At 48.5% G+C, this 12,356-nt stretch overlaps 1 protein-coding gene across 2 annotated transcripts in view; it reads left to right on the forward strand.

Moving 5' to 3' along the window:
* Positions 1–12,356, forward strand: part of LOC118789758 (inositol polyphosphate-5-phosphatase A) — a 126,086-nt gene that overhangs the window by 84,761 nt on the left and 28,969 nt on the right. For both annotated transcript variants that reach the window (XM_036546351.1, XM_036546350.1), the window contains exon 9: positions 4,752–4,836. In XM_036546351.1, the coding sequence (XP_036402244.1) occupies positions 4,752–4,836 (85 nt within the window). The remainder of the gene's footprint in view (positions 1–4,751; positions 4,837–12,356) is intronic.

The raw sequence follows: 12,356 nt of genomic DNA on the forward strand, positions 1-12,356 counted from the left end.
CCTTGGGGGGCCCCCTGAGGGATGGTGGGGCGGGGGGGGGGGGGCTGTCACTGTGTGGTCAGCCTTCACACAAGCCTCTCTGCACTTTCATAGGTGGCATCCATTCACCAGTGAGTTAGCTGGGAGTGGCCAAGACACTGTCATTTCATGTTGATTTATTTTTGGCTGGTAAATTTGAGAACTTAATATTGGAAGAATGGAAAGGAATTCAGTAGATTCACCTTGTTCATCAGCACAATACATTTATGTTGTTATAAATCATATATAAGTAAACAGTTTGTGCTGAATTCAGAGTGAGCTGCAGACCCTCTGCGGTACCTCCCCCCCAGAACAGAAATGTCTATAAATGTTGAAGCAGCACGGTTATTAGTTTACAAGGGAAATTAAAAAAAAATGAGCAGGACAGTGGACTGTGTAGCAGGGAGTGAACACACACCTCCTCGCGTGGAGAGCGTGGACACGGCAGGCTTTTCTCTCGAAGCTTTCAGCATCTTCTCCTTTTACACAGGCTGTCAGTGAACGAGCCTGCAAATCCATGGCCTGTAAGTAGCGCGGGGAGTGCGAGTCATGACGGAGCTGCAGAAAGGGGGCAGGGCTGTGTCAACCTGTGGAGTGAAAACCTTTTTTTATTGCTGCCATTTTGACTCAGTTTATACATTTTCAAATTCTGTAGTTGTGACTGTGGCTGGTGAAAAAGCCAGCGCATGGAGCAAGCATTCTACAGAGCTAAAGAAGAACAGATTTGGGTCAGTCTACTCCTCTGCGCTCTGCAGAGCTCTGGTGTGTGGTTTTCAGAGTCTGAGCTTTTCCACTGCAGGGACAGCAGGAACACAACACCCTATCAGAAAAGAGCTCTCTGCTGGATAGCTGTCTCACTTTTAGCATAATATCTGGAGTCACTGTGCACAAAATGAACATAGTTCTAGGCTATAGACTAGGCTCATAGTTTTGTGTTTTTTTTAAAGTGATTTTTTTAGCATCTTGTTGATTAGAGATCATTAGTTTTCTTTACAGGGTTTTGGAGTTGTCTGTTCATTCAAAGGAAACCTGACTATTATCCAGTACAGGATGCATCACTGACCAGAGGAGAGTCAGGATCTCGGCTCACTGGACTCGGTTTGGAATGCTCAGTCGTGCATATAAGTTTCCTGATGCATGCCACAAAACGTGTTGGATCTTAATTTTTGACAAGGGATCATGACCAGATCATTTGGTCAGCCCCTTTAAGAATGATGATGATGATGACGGTCTGAATGAATGAATGTCCGAGGTCACCTCCTGGGTGTTGTGCTCAGGTTGGTGGCTGATTCACTAACCTCTTGTCGACCTCCAGGCCGGACATCTCTGTTTTAAAAAGTAGAATGGGCTCATGCCCCTGTCGTCCACCTCTGAAGGTGAAAGGTCAAATCAGGGGCCTCCCCGAGACCATTCCTTGGCCAGTCAGAGATCAAATTCTTTACAATTTTAGCATTCTTTGAAATCTTTTACATGGATTGGCAAATCTACACAATCACACAGTTGTCGCTTTGCTTGCTCAGCGTGTTTGACTCCCGTGTTCATTGCAGATAGTTTTCTCTGGACACAAACAGTCCTCACACACTCAGTGATTCATAAATGAGAGCCAGATTATGCCCTCCAGTTTGTTTGTGGTCATCTGTCAATAACAAGCACAAGTGTTTCTAGATCAGACACGGGAAGAAACCGGCGGAGGGAGGGACAGTGTGTGTGTGTGTGTGTGTGTGTGTGTGTGTGTGTGTGTGTGTGTGTGTGTGTGTGTGTGTGTGTGTGGGCGCGCGCATATGAGAGAGTGGGAGAGAGAGCAAGTGTGTTTATAAGTGGAGTGTTTGTGTTTATTTGTATTTGGAAGTGATTCTGTGTGTGTCTGTGATATGGAGAGAAAGAGGGTGAGTGGAGGAGCAAGCAAGCATGTATTTGTGTGTGAGAGAGGGATTGTGTGACTGTGTGTGTGTGTGTGTGTGTGTGTTTGTGAGAGAGAGAGAATAAGCAAGTGTGCGTGTGTGTCTCTGTGTGTGTCCGTGTGTGTGTGTGCGTGTGTGTGGAAGTGAGAGTGTGAGAGGAATGCTCTCCCAGGTCTTTGTGGCCTTTCTGTAGGGGGCCTGGGAGCAGAGCAGGGGGCTGTGTTATATACAGCGGCTGACCCCGTCTTTGTGTGCTCCCAGGAAGGCCTGACGGATAGCCCCCCCCCTCAGAGCCGAGCGGGGCTGTGAAGAGCTCCTTTCAGGGCCATCCCCACACCGTGAATTGGCCGGGGGGGAAGCATGTTTATAGACTGTGGAAAGAACTTTGTCTTTGTGTGGGAATGTCGGTGACACTGTTACAGTTTGCCTGAATGAACTGTGATGACGCGGCTAATAAGAGTCCCCGCTGGGCGGCCCACAGGGGCCCCCCCCCCGGACCCCCCACCTCAGGCCATTCAGACCCAGCTCCCTGTGGCTAATGTGCCGATTCTTCAGCCCGCACAAAGGCCAGCAAAGTCAACTCTCACACCGCTGGGTCACCACAAGTGCTTTAGGAAATAATCGTGTAAACAGAACGTTACCTTCTGACCTGCAGCTGATACCTTGACTGAGGACAAAACGGAGGAGGCTACGGTATTAGACATGGCTATTAGCGGGATAAAGGGGCAGGTTTGGCCTCCGCGTGGGACCACAGAGGGGCCCTGAGAGGCACGCCAGTGTGCGGCGTGTTAGAGCGGCCGAGGGTGGCTCGGCAGGGCTCCTCTCATAGCTTCATGAACCGTGTCAGAGGGGGCCTGTTTATCTGACCAGTGCTGCTCTGTGGGGAAGCAGAGAAACAAGCATTACGCGTTGTGTCACGCCGTTTATCGCCGGAGGAAGAACATGGCCGCAGTCACACTGCAAGGGTAATGAACAAGCCTGTGAACGGCCATGTATTTTTAGTGCCTTTTTTTGGTTCGGCAGCAGGTGTAGGCACGGGCAGCAGTGAGGTGTGGTTGCTAGGAAATGGGGCTCATACACACTCTGTTCCGTGTTCGAATCCCAGGTGGGACACCGCTGTTGCACCCTTGTGTTGATTTGAATTATTCCGGTAAATATTCTGATACAAAAATTAATCAAATGTAAAAATGCTGTGCAGGTCACCGTGGATAAAGGCATCAGCCAACCAGACCAAAAAAAACACAATGCCTTATAAACAGAGATGTAATGGAGGCTGGTATTTGCTCTTTCACCTCTGCAGAGAGATATTTTCCATGTCTGACTCATCAAATAGTACACAAGAAAAGGGAGGCTTGAATTGTGACTCACCGTCTTAAGATTGACAGTGGCTTCTCACAATGAGAAGGTTCCTCTTGTGTAATTAATGATTCAGAATGCTTGCCTATCTAATCAGAGGGATAAATCTGAGAGACTCTACCCTGATAACAATATATTTATGACACCATAAAAGACACTCTGCTGTTGGTCTCTTCCTGGCCCTCCGTCGTGAGGGGAGAGGAGGTGTGGGCATCACTCGGTTTCAGTCACTCTCTCACCAGGGGAAGGGGCGAATGCGCGCTCCCGTCGCCTCTTTACAGGGCCTGTTAGCCAGTGACTCTGGCTAACAGGTGTAAGGCTGAGATCTTCAGCGTTTAATTGCCATCAACCCTTCAGTTTACAAGGCCCAGAGCTGCAAAGGCCGAATTGTGTTAACATAACAATCGCCCACTGCTGTTCAAATTAAAAACCGGAGCGGAAATGCTGGCGGTTCGAGCGGAGGCGCTGTCAGGTTGCAGGCGGGCCACGTGAGAGGGGTCGGACAGCCTTCGTCGCCGGAACACTAAAAACGCACACAAACCCGTCAGGGAGCATTTTTGACGAGCGGCGCCGCCTCGTAAATGTGGGCCCTGTAAACGGGCGCCCGCCCTCGTGTGTTTGCCCGGTCCTGCAGCGTGACAGAGAGAGCGAAACCGCGACACCGCCACCTCCTCTCCCCTCCGTAGGACTACCTGCTTTGCTTTACGACAGAGGGCCAGGAAGAGACCAACAGCAGAGACTCTTTTATGGTGTCATAAATATATTGTTATCAGGGTAGAGTCTCTCAGATTTATCCCTCTGATTAGATAGGCAAGCATTCTGAATCATTAATTACACAAGAGGAACCTTCTCTCTTTAATTTCTTATCTCTGTGCTTTAAAAGGAGCCCTTTTAAGTGAATGATTAGGTAAAGGAGTTAATTATGCCGGGCTTAGTCGCGTTTTAAATGTGCTGAGATGCTGCTGTTGCCTTGAGGTGGTCCTCCCTTGGAAGTGCTCCATGGCACTGAAATCCCGGACTTCATGAATCTTTACCCCTCAGTGTTACTCTACACTGCGGCACGACCTCGACTGCGACACAACCGCTGATTAACGTCGGTACCGTGATTCGGTTCATCTTATCGTTGCCGTTATTGCAGGTCCTTTCCAGCTAAAGGAAATAAACGCACCTGTATGCTTGTGGTTGTGAGGAGCGATGGTGTGTCTGATTTGAAGCATTCGCTCTATGCATGTTTGTTAAACTGTGGTTTATTAATACTTCTTTTAATATATCTGTGGTGGCTACCACCAGGTGGCGCTGTGCACTTCAGAGAACTGCCAAAGAATCTAAAATGGCAAATGGTACTGACAAGTAAATGTCAAGGTATCCCACACTGCGATGGATTTATTATGATGCATGTTGTAATGTTTATGTTATAATCAGTTCCACCTGAATTTGCCAAGCTCGTTCTATAATTACTCTTTTTGTCCTTTGCAGGATTACAGACCAGCGGTATGAAAAGGTGCCATATTTTGTCTTTGGAGACTTCAACTTCAGGTTGGATTCAAGGCAAGTTGTCGAGGTAAGTCATTTCATTTGGATAAGTGTTTGAACATCTTCTCTGGACAAAACACAACTTGATGCTCATGAACGATCAGATTAATTTGTACTTTATAATTCTCAAACCTCCAATTGAATTGGAGCTTATGTTGAATTTGTTGCTGGACTGTGATATTTGAGTGTTTTATGTAGTTCCACTTCTTGGGTTTTCCTGTAACCCAGACCTCATATACCCTGTAGTCTGCACTCCCAATTCTCTAATCACTCCTGGGATCTCCAATGCTCTTCCCAGCCTCTCCTTGGAGGCCCACTGCAGCCTCAGGATCTCCCAGCAGTCCTTTCGACTTCAGGATGTCCATGTTTCCAAACGCCCTGTCTCTGCTGCTGGGATTTCCATGCTGTCCAGCTCTCTGTCATTCTGTCTGTCTGTCCCTCTGACCCATTGCGTAGTCAGCTCAGAGGGGGGCCTGTCCGTTATGTACATGGCTTCCCTTGTCTAGTCGGTTTGCACAAGGTAACTTGTGGTAGGGCTTGAATAGTGTTGTGCTCACTCTCACTGGTCTGGATGTGTTGTTAACCTGGTCTGACACTGTCACTCATTCAACTTGAATGGATACACTTATGTTCTGTGCCTGAAGTCGATCTGGATAAGAGCATCTGCTAAATGAATGTAATGTAATGTAACGGCCGTCTCTCTGATTTGGTGCACATCACATGTGAAACGGGCCGAATTCAGGTCAAACTCACATGCTGAACTCCTGTGGCACAGGAGTGACTTAGGAGCACAGGGCCCGTGACCCATGACCCAGTCCTGAGGATAAGGGAACCTCTGCCTGTCTCCCGGCCCTCAGCCAGGTTCTGTCAGGTGTGTGGCCAGGCGACCTGTGACAGGTGAGCGCCTGTCCCTCCGGGAGGGTGAAGTGCAGACCCCCGGCCTCTGTGCAGGCGTTCTGTCCCGCTCCACTGTGGCACGGAGGTGGAGACGCGACCCCTTTAGATTTATGGCTCATTCTCCTGCTCTCCAGGAGTGGCCCAGCTGTGTTTACCCTCCTGCCTGTAGCCCTTCAGCTGCATTGTTATGTTCTGGGTGCCCAACCCCCCCCCCCTCTCCAGCAGAGAATGGAGAGCGCGGTGTCTCCTCACGGCTTGCTAATGAACCCCTGGAAGAAAGGCTGTGTTGTCTCTCGCAGTTCCGCGTGAGATAGCTGGTCGCTGGATAATGAGCTATAAAACTGGGAAAGAGAAAGGGCCTGATAAGAGAGAGGAGGCTCCTGCAGTCAGTGCTGCAGCTGGAGGTGGGCTTCTTCATCCCTCATCACTCCATGGAGGACCCACTTCACTTTCTGTTCTTCAGCTATCTGGGAGGGGGTGACGGGACACTTAAGTGCAGCTATTGTGTGCTGCCACAAGGTGCACTGTCTTCTCATGATGTCAGTAGTGGCCACTTTCAGTCCTAGAGCACCCAAACACACACACACCCACTCACCTTTTGAAAGACGCCTTTTAACTTCATTGATCTGATAAAAAAATAACTACAGGACCTGCAGTGGAAATGACCATCACCGAACGGCAGGCTGCTTTTGATCTTGTGGATGGTTCCAGCGTCCACTTCCCTGAGGTGATATTTTTGGTGGTTTTGAAGGAGGGACAGAGCTGGCATGTCTGTGACTAATTCTGAAATGAGAGGAAATTGGTTCTGATGCCCAGGGAGAAGGTGAGGTGGAGGGTTTTAGAGGAGATGGAGGGAGGCCAAAGCAGAGGGGCAGATTCTTAAATCTCAAGCAGAGATCGTTCTGAAAAGTCAGTTGGACTCAAGTCGCTCAAGTTGCTCTTGCTGGAGAGCAGCTCCTAAGCCTCCCAGTCTCTCCTCCCTCAGAGGTAGGTAAACACCGGCAGACCCTATCAGTGTCTGTGGCACTGAGAAAGTGCTCTTTGAATGTAGAGGGGTCGCGACCCCTTTTCCATAAATGTGTAAGGCTTACCTCACCGCCCGCCCTGGTGTGCGCCTCTCCCTCTCCCCGTCACTGTGCTGCTCCTGAAAGCAGCGTCACCCTTTTCCCCTGCAGTTGTTCTGCCAGATGTTCCGATTGATTTTCGGGGCCGGAGGGGAGGGGCCGCACCTCAGGGGGGCTTAATTTGGACGGGGGCTTCAGGAAGTTCAGGCTGTGGGCCATAACCACCCTCCCTGGCCCCCGCTCTTAGGATTAGAGTAGCACCACTCTGTCCACACTCTCCTGTGTGCTTATGGTAGTCTTCATTATTAAGGCTTCTCACAAGCCTTACCTTCACTACAACACAAATGTGACTAAAACACAAATGCTGATTTTAAATGTCTTTATCATTACATGACACGTTATTGGCATTTAGCAGACGCTCTTGTCCAGAGCAACTTACAGTACAATTTTTGCATGTTATCCATTCATAGAGCTGGATGTTTACTGAGGCAATTGTGAGTTAAGTGCCTTGACCAAGGCGCAAGCAGCAGTGCCCCACCGAGGAGTCGAACCGGCAACCTTTTTGTTATGAGTCCTGCTCCTTACCGCTATGCAACACTGCTGCCCCCATTGTCATTGTCACATTGCTGCAGTCATATGACAATATAATTGTAAAAGTGAGGCTTCGCTCCCATAGGAAGGCATATTAAGGGCCTGTAGGATGCGTACATCACCCAAAGTCCTGGCCCATGTGCCATATTTGTTAGAGCTCATTTGTAGTGTCTATGGAAATGAATGTTTAGAGGTGCTATGATGTAATGAGTAAACAAATGGAGGGTTGGCTTTGTAGCGGTCTCACTGACAGTAAGGAAATATTTCAGCAGTTTAATGACAATTAATGTCAGCAGCACAATTAGTGTGTATTCTCCAGTCCTCAGCTGCGGGGCCCGCCGCGGCGTATTGATTGTGCGTACTTAACTGGAGATTGATTCGGGAGACACACGGGCCTCACTCGCTGCCTCATCGTCCGCCTCGTAAATCTGCGCCGCTTCTCTGAGAAAGCGGGCGAAGCGGGCGGATTGAGACAGAGGAGCGTTTAAGCAGGAGCGCCGCTCCGTAAAAGGAGGAAGCCCCCTCTTTTCCCCTGGCGAGGTGTGGCAGCGTCCCCCTGGACGCCCGCGAGGCTTCGTCTCCAATCATGTGACCGCCGCAGCAGAGGGTAGAGCCGTCACTGTGGGCCGCGGGGAGGCATTGTCTGGGGGCGGGACACAGGTGCTGGATTCCTGGCATGCTTCCACAGAGGGGTCAGTAACCAAAGGCTGTGAGTCCCCCCCCCCCAGAGCAGGGCCCACCCGTTAGTGGTGGCAGACAGAGAGAATTGGCTTCAATTGACCCTCATTCAGAGGCCTTTTCAGAGCGGGACAATGGCCCCACCCACGTGGACACTAATGGTGTCGCTCATGTCCCCTGGGTATGCATGGAGCGAGCTGCCACAGAGAATGGCCATGTAGGTGGCAGTGTGGTGCAGTGATCACAGAGCTGGGCTGGCAGCTGAAGCGTTGCAGGTTCCATTCCAACGAGTGCTGCTGCCAATGTACCCCTCAGCAAGGAACCTAACCTGTATATCTCAGTTAATACTTACCTGCATTCAGCTTTCCTTTTGGCTTCCTGTGTGATCTAGACATGAATGAATCACTTCATTTCTTGCAGTACCACTAAATTAGTATATCTGACAGCTACCAGTGCGATCAAGATAGCATCTTGACTGAAGGTGCACCAGCATTTGTCTACCTACATTGCAAAGCCACCACCCTCAGATTCCTTAACCCAGCCCACTAACGCTACTTTACTGTGCTGCTGGAGTGAAGAGCGTTTGACAGGAACTTTCAGAATGTGAAATCGTGTTTGGTGAGAGTGGAGGGGGATTGCTGTTCGGTGCACTGTCCACTCTGGGGATGAGGAGCTGCATGATGGGAAAATTCTGGACCCCGCGCGACCGTCACCGTGAATCAGGCCTCCTGACAGCAGCGGGGCTCCGCGCCTGGAATTCCAGTATATTTAAAAATCCCTCGTAATTAAACTTAATAGAATGTAAATTTAATTTGTGGGGGGGGGAGGAAAAAAGTGTGCTTCGTGCAGAGCGGTCCAATTTAAGGATTGATAGAGGCCAGCGTGGAGGTTAATTACTGGCGTGATCGACTGTACCCGTGACACGGCGCGTGCCTGTTTTAATTGGAGTTTATCATTGCTGTTCGGGAGATTTCATTATGCTCTGTTAGCGCACACACTCCCCCCCCCGATTCTCTCCCAGCCGGTCCACCCCCCCCCCCCCGTCACCACGCCTGCTTTAAAGCCACGGGTGTCCCGCGCCGGCCTTCCCCAGGCCTTGTTTTAGCCCCGGCGGAACAAACAGCGGCCCGGCGCCACCAGCGCGCCCGTCTGACAACGGTAATCCAGGCGAGGCGCGGAGCATCAATCTTCTTCCTTTTGTCTCCGGGCTTCTCCCCTCCTCAGCACCATGAAATTAAATGTGTGACTGGTTACAAGCGTCGCCCGGAATGAATCCTATGAAACGCTCCTTAATGACAGGCGGGGGTGATAAATATTTCATTTTTCATGGTTTGAGGTGCTTTACGGCACGCCACCGGGAAGAGTGTGTGTGACAGTGAGGATAAGAGGCTGCCAGCTAGCATAGATGCGAATGTGTGTTTTTGCTTCCTTTTTTTTACCACTGTTAAACACCTTCGTTTTTTTTTACTGACTTTGATTAGTGTTTGTTCTTTTGTCCCCCTATAAATCAAAAACATTGTGGTGTAATTACATGTACAGTACATTAGTCAAGCTAATTAATTTTGGGATCTATCCATTTAACCAGCGGGGCAGCACTGATTAGCCCTCTGTTCTCCGGGACTCTTGACAACAGCAATGTTGACCCCGCAGACTCACACACACACACACACACACTCTACCATCAGTGACACCCCCCCATCTGCCAGCGCCCCTCCCCTGCCGTGTCCCTGTGGTCTGCGCAGTTCTGCAGCCTGGCAGAGTGAAGATGCAGCGCTCTCTGCGACCGGCATCACCATAAAGCTTCATTATTGGAGCGGTGGCACAGAGGGACGCTATTCCCACTGGACAAGTGCTCTTATTTAACTCCTCTGTGGGATTTTTTTCCCCTCCCTCCTCCTCTGTTTGCCAGAGATGTAAATGAAGATGTGGAAAAAAAAAAGGAGAGAGCTCTGCTGGGATGGCAGAAAACACAAGCGGTGTCACTTTGATCAGATCGTCGGCCTGTAATCAAAACATGCGCAAATTAAGAACAATTACACGCCTCTGTTGGGGGCTCCATTAATAACGGCGTGTTTAAGCCGTCGCTCCCTCGCTGCCGGGGCGGGGCGGGGCGGGGCAGAGGGCACGGGGTGGCAGCTGTGGCGGTGGTGTGATACAGTGAGCGCAGTGCCTGGCACCGCCGTCGCCCGCCGTCCCCAGCCCCCGTCCTCGCCTCGGCGGCACCTGCCACGCTGCCAGCAGGGCCGGGGCGCTCCGGGTGCTGTCCCCCGTCCCCCGTCCCTCTGCTTATATGCTTTTCCCGGGACCCACGGGGGGGTGCCTTCAGTTTCATCTCTCTCTCTCTTTCTATTCCTCTGTCTCTCTCTCTCTCTCCTTCTATTCTTCGGTCTCTCTCTCTCTCTCTCTCTCTCACTCTCTCTCTCTCTCTCTCTCTCTCTCTCTCTTCTTCTCATCCTCCCATTTCTGTGGTGTGAAGACCTTTTATTCTATTTTTCCTCAGATAAGTGGACAGCATGCCACTGGCCAGCGCTGGTCAGTGTTCTCAGCAACTGAAAAAAAAACACCACCTTTTGCCATAGGCTTTGTTTGGCTGGCGAGAAAGAACTCTGTTCTTAATGAAATCTTCTCTGTTAAATTGAGTCTAGATGCCAGATTGTGCTATGAATATTGGCTAAAGTGAGCGCTAGCAGATTGTCTGTGACAACCTGTGAACAAACCAGATCTGATAGCACACACAACCACATTCATAGACTTGTCTGTCAAATACCATTGAGAAACTATTTTAGCTGATTAATATAGCTGCGTCAAGACACCAAACAGCTCTGTTTCCTCATTTAAAATGATCTTGTCTTGTTTTTCTAGTACCTTTGTAACAACCTGATTAGTTTCCCCAAATGACACATTACTTTCCCCTGCAGGCGTTCTTTGTTTGCCTGTTTTTAAATATAATCAGAGACATTTTTGCATACATTTATATTTTTATATTTGTATTTTTCATGTAGAATATGTCATTGTCCTCTTATTTGCTCTTGTTTTTTATTTGAAGTTTTAGGTTTACAGATTGATTTGAGCAGAGCATTTTTATATTTTTGTGTATGTATATTTTGTATATGTATATATTTTTCTTGTTATGTCTTATAAAACCCTTTTGCTTGTCATTTTTTTTGTTGCAGTGATTTGTTGCAAATTTTTTTGTTAAATCTGTTTTATGATTCTTTTGAAGCTGAGCATCTCCACTGAGAATCAAAGCAAGATTTGAGTGGGGTCGTTTGAACACATTCTGCTCCAGTTCTACAGTGTTACTGAGAGCAGCACAGCAGCAGTCTGGAGCGCTTCGTTTATTTCCCTCTAAAGCAACCCTGTCACTTGCAACTGACGCCACCTTGGGCTCTGCTTTAAGAGAATGGTTTTAACACTACCTCTTCTCATTACTCTATCTAGTAGAGCACAACTGTGGCCACGTAATTTATTGGACCAGTGGAGTGCTTACGACTTTATTTTTTAAAATCGCGCTTCGGTCTCAAAACGCTTGGAAATCGACGCTGATAATGGTGTCTTTTTTTTATTTAGTGCGATGAAATGTAGCAGAAACCGATAGATATAAGGGCCTCTTTGTGTCTTCCAATAGTGCCTGTTTGTATGATGTCAGTCTATTTTTGACTAATGCAGTCTCCTGCTTTGGCTGGCAAACAATAACAGTTTTTCTCCGGTCCGTGCAGCCCAAGGGAGCTGTGTGTGGCGTTTCACATAGTTATGTAACAGTGCATTCAGCAAGCCTTCCTGCATTGCTGCTCCACTTCAGTTTAAAAAGCACATATGGTGGGTCTGCGGAAAAAAAAAAAAACTACCAGTAGTTCACCATTTAATAATTCACATTCAAAATGAACTTTTTTCCCCAAGAGAATACACCAAACACACACCCCAAGTTAGGGGCTTGTAAAGGACTGATTTATAAGTACTTAGGAATTCTGACCAAACACTTTCCCGGGGTTCTCTTTAACCTTGGGTGCCTTCCAAAGAGGTGACATGTCTTCCAGTTTCACCACATGAGCAGTACACAGTACTGTAATGCCTTTGACTAGGCCTTTGACTCCCTTGCCTGTCTGTGTATCTGTTCAGTTACCAGGCTCTCTCTCTTTATCTCGATTTTCTTTATCATTTGTGTCCTCTTCTAAATATTAATGTGATTTCTCAGTTTAGTGAATGAATTTCTCAGTTTAATAATGGTATTTTTAACTGACATTGTTGCTATAAAATAGCAGTTCCCCTCCCACAAAAAATTCAGATAATATTGACTGTAGTAATATTCAGTAATATT

Source organism: Megalops cyprinoides, chromosome 15 (assembly GCF_013368585.1).
Source record: "Megalops cyprinoides isolate fMegCyp1 chromosome 15, fMegCyp1.pri, whole genome shotgun sequence".
Lineage (NCBI taxonomy): Eukaryota > Metazoa > Chordata > Actinopteri > Elopiformes > Megalopidae > Megalops > Megalops cyprinoides.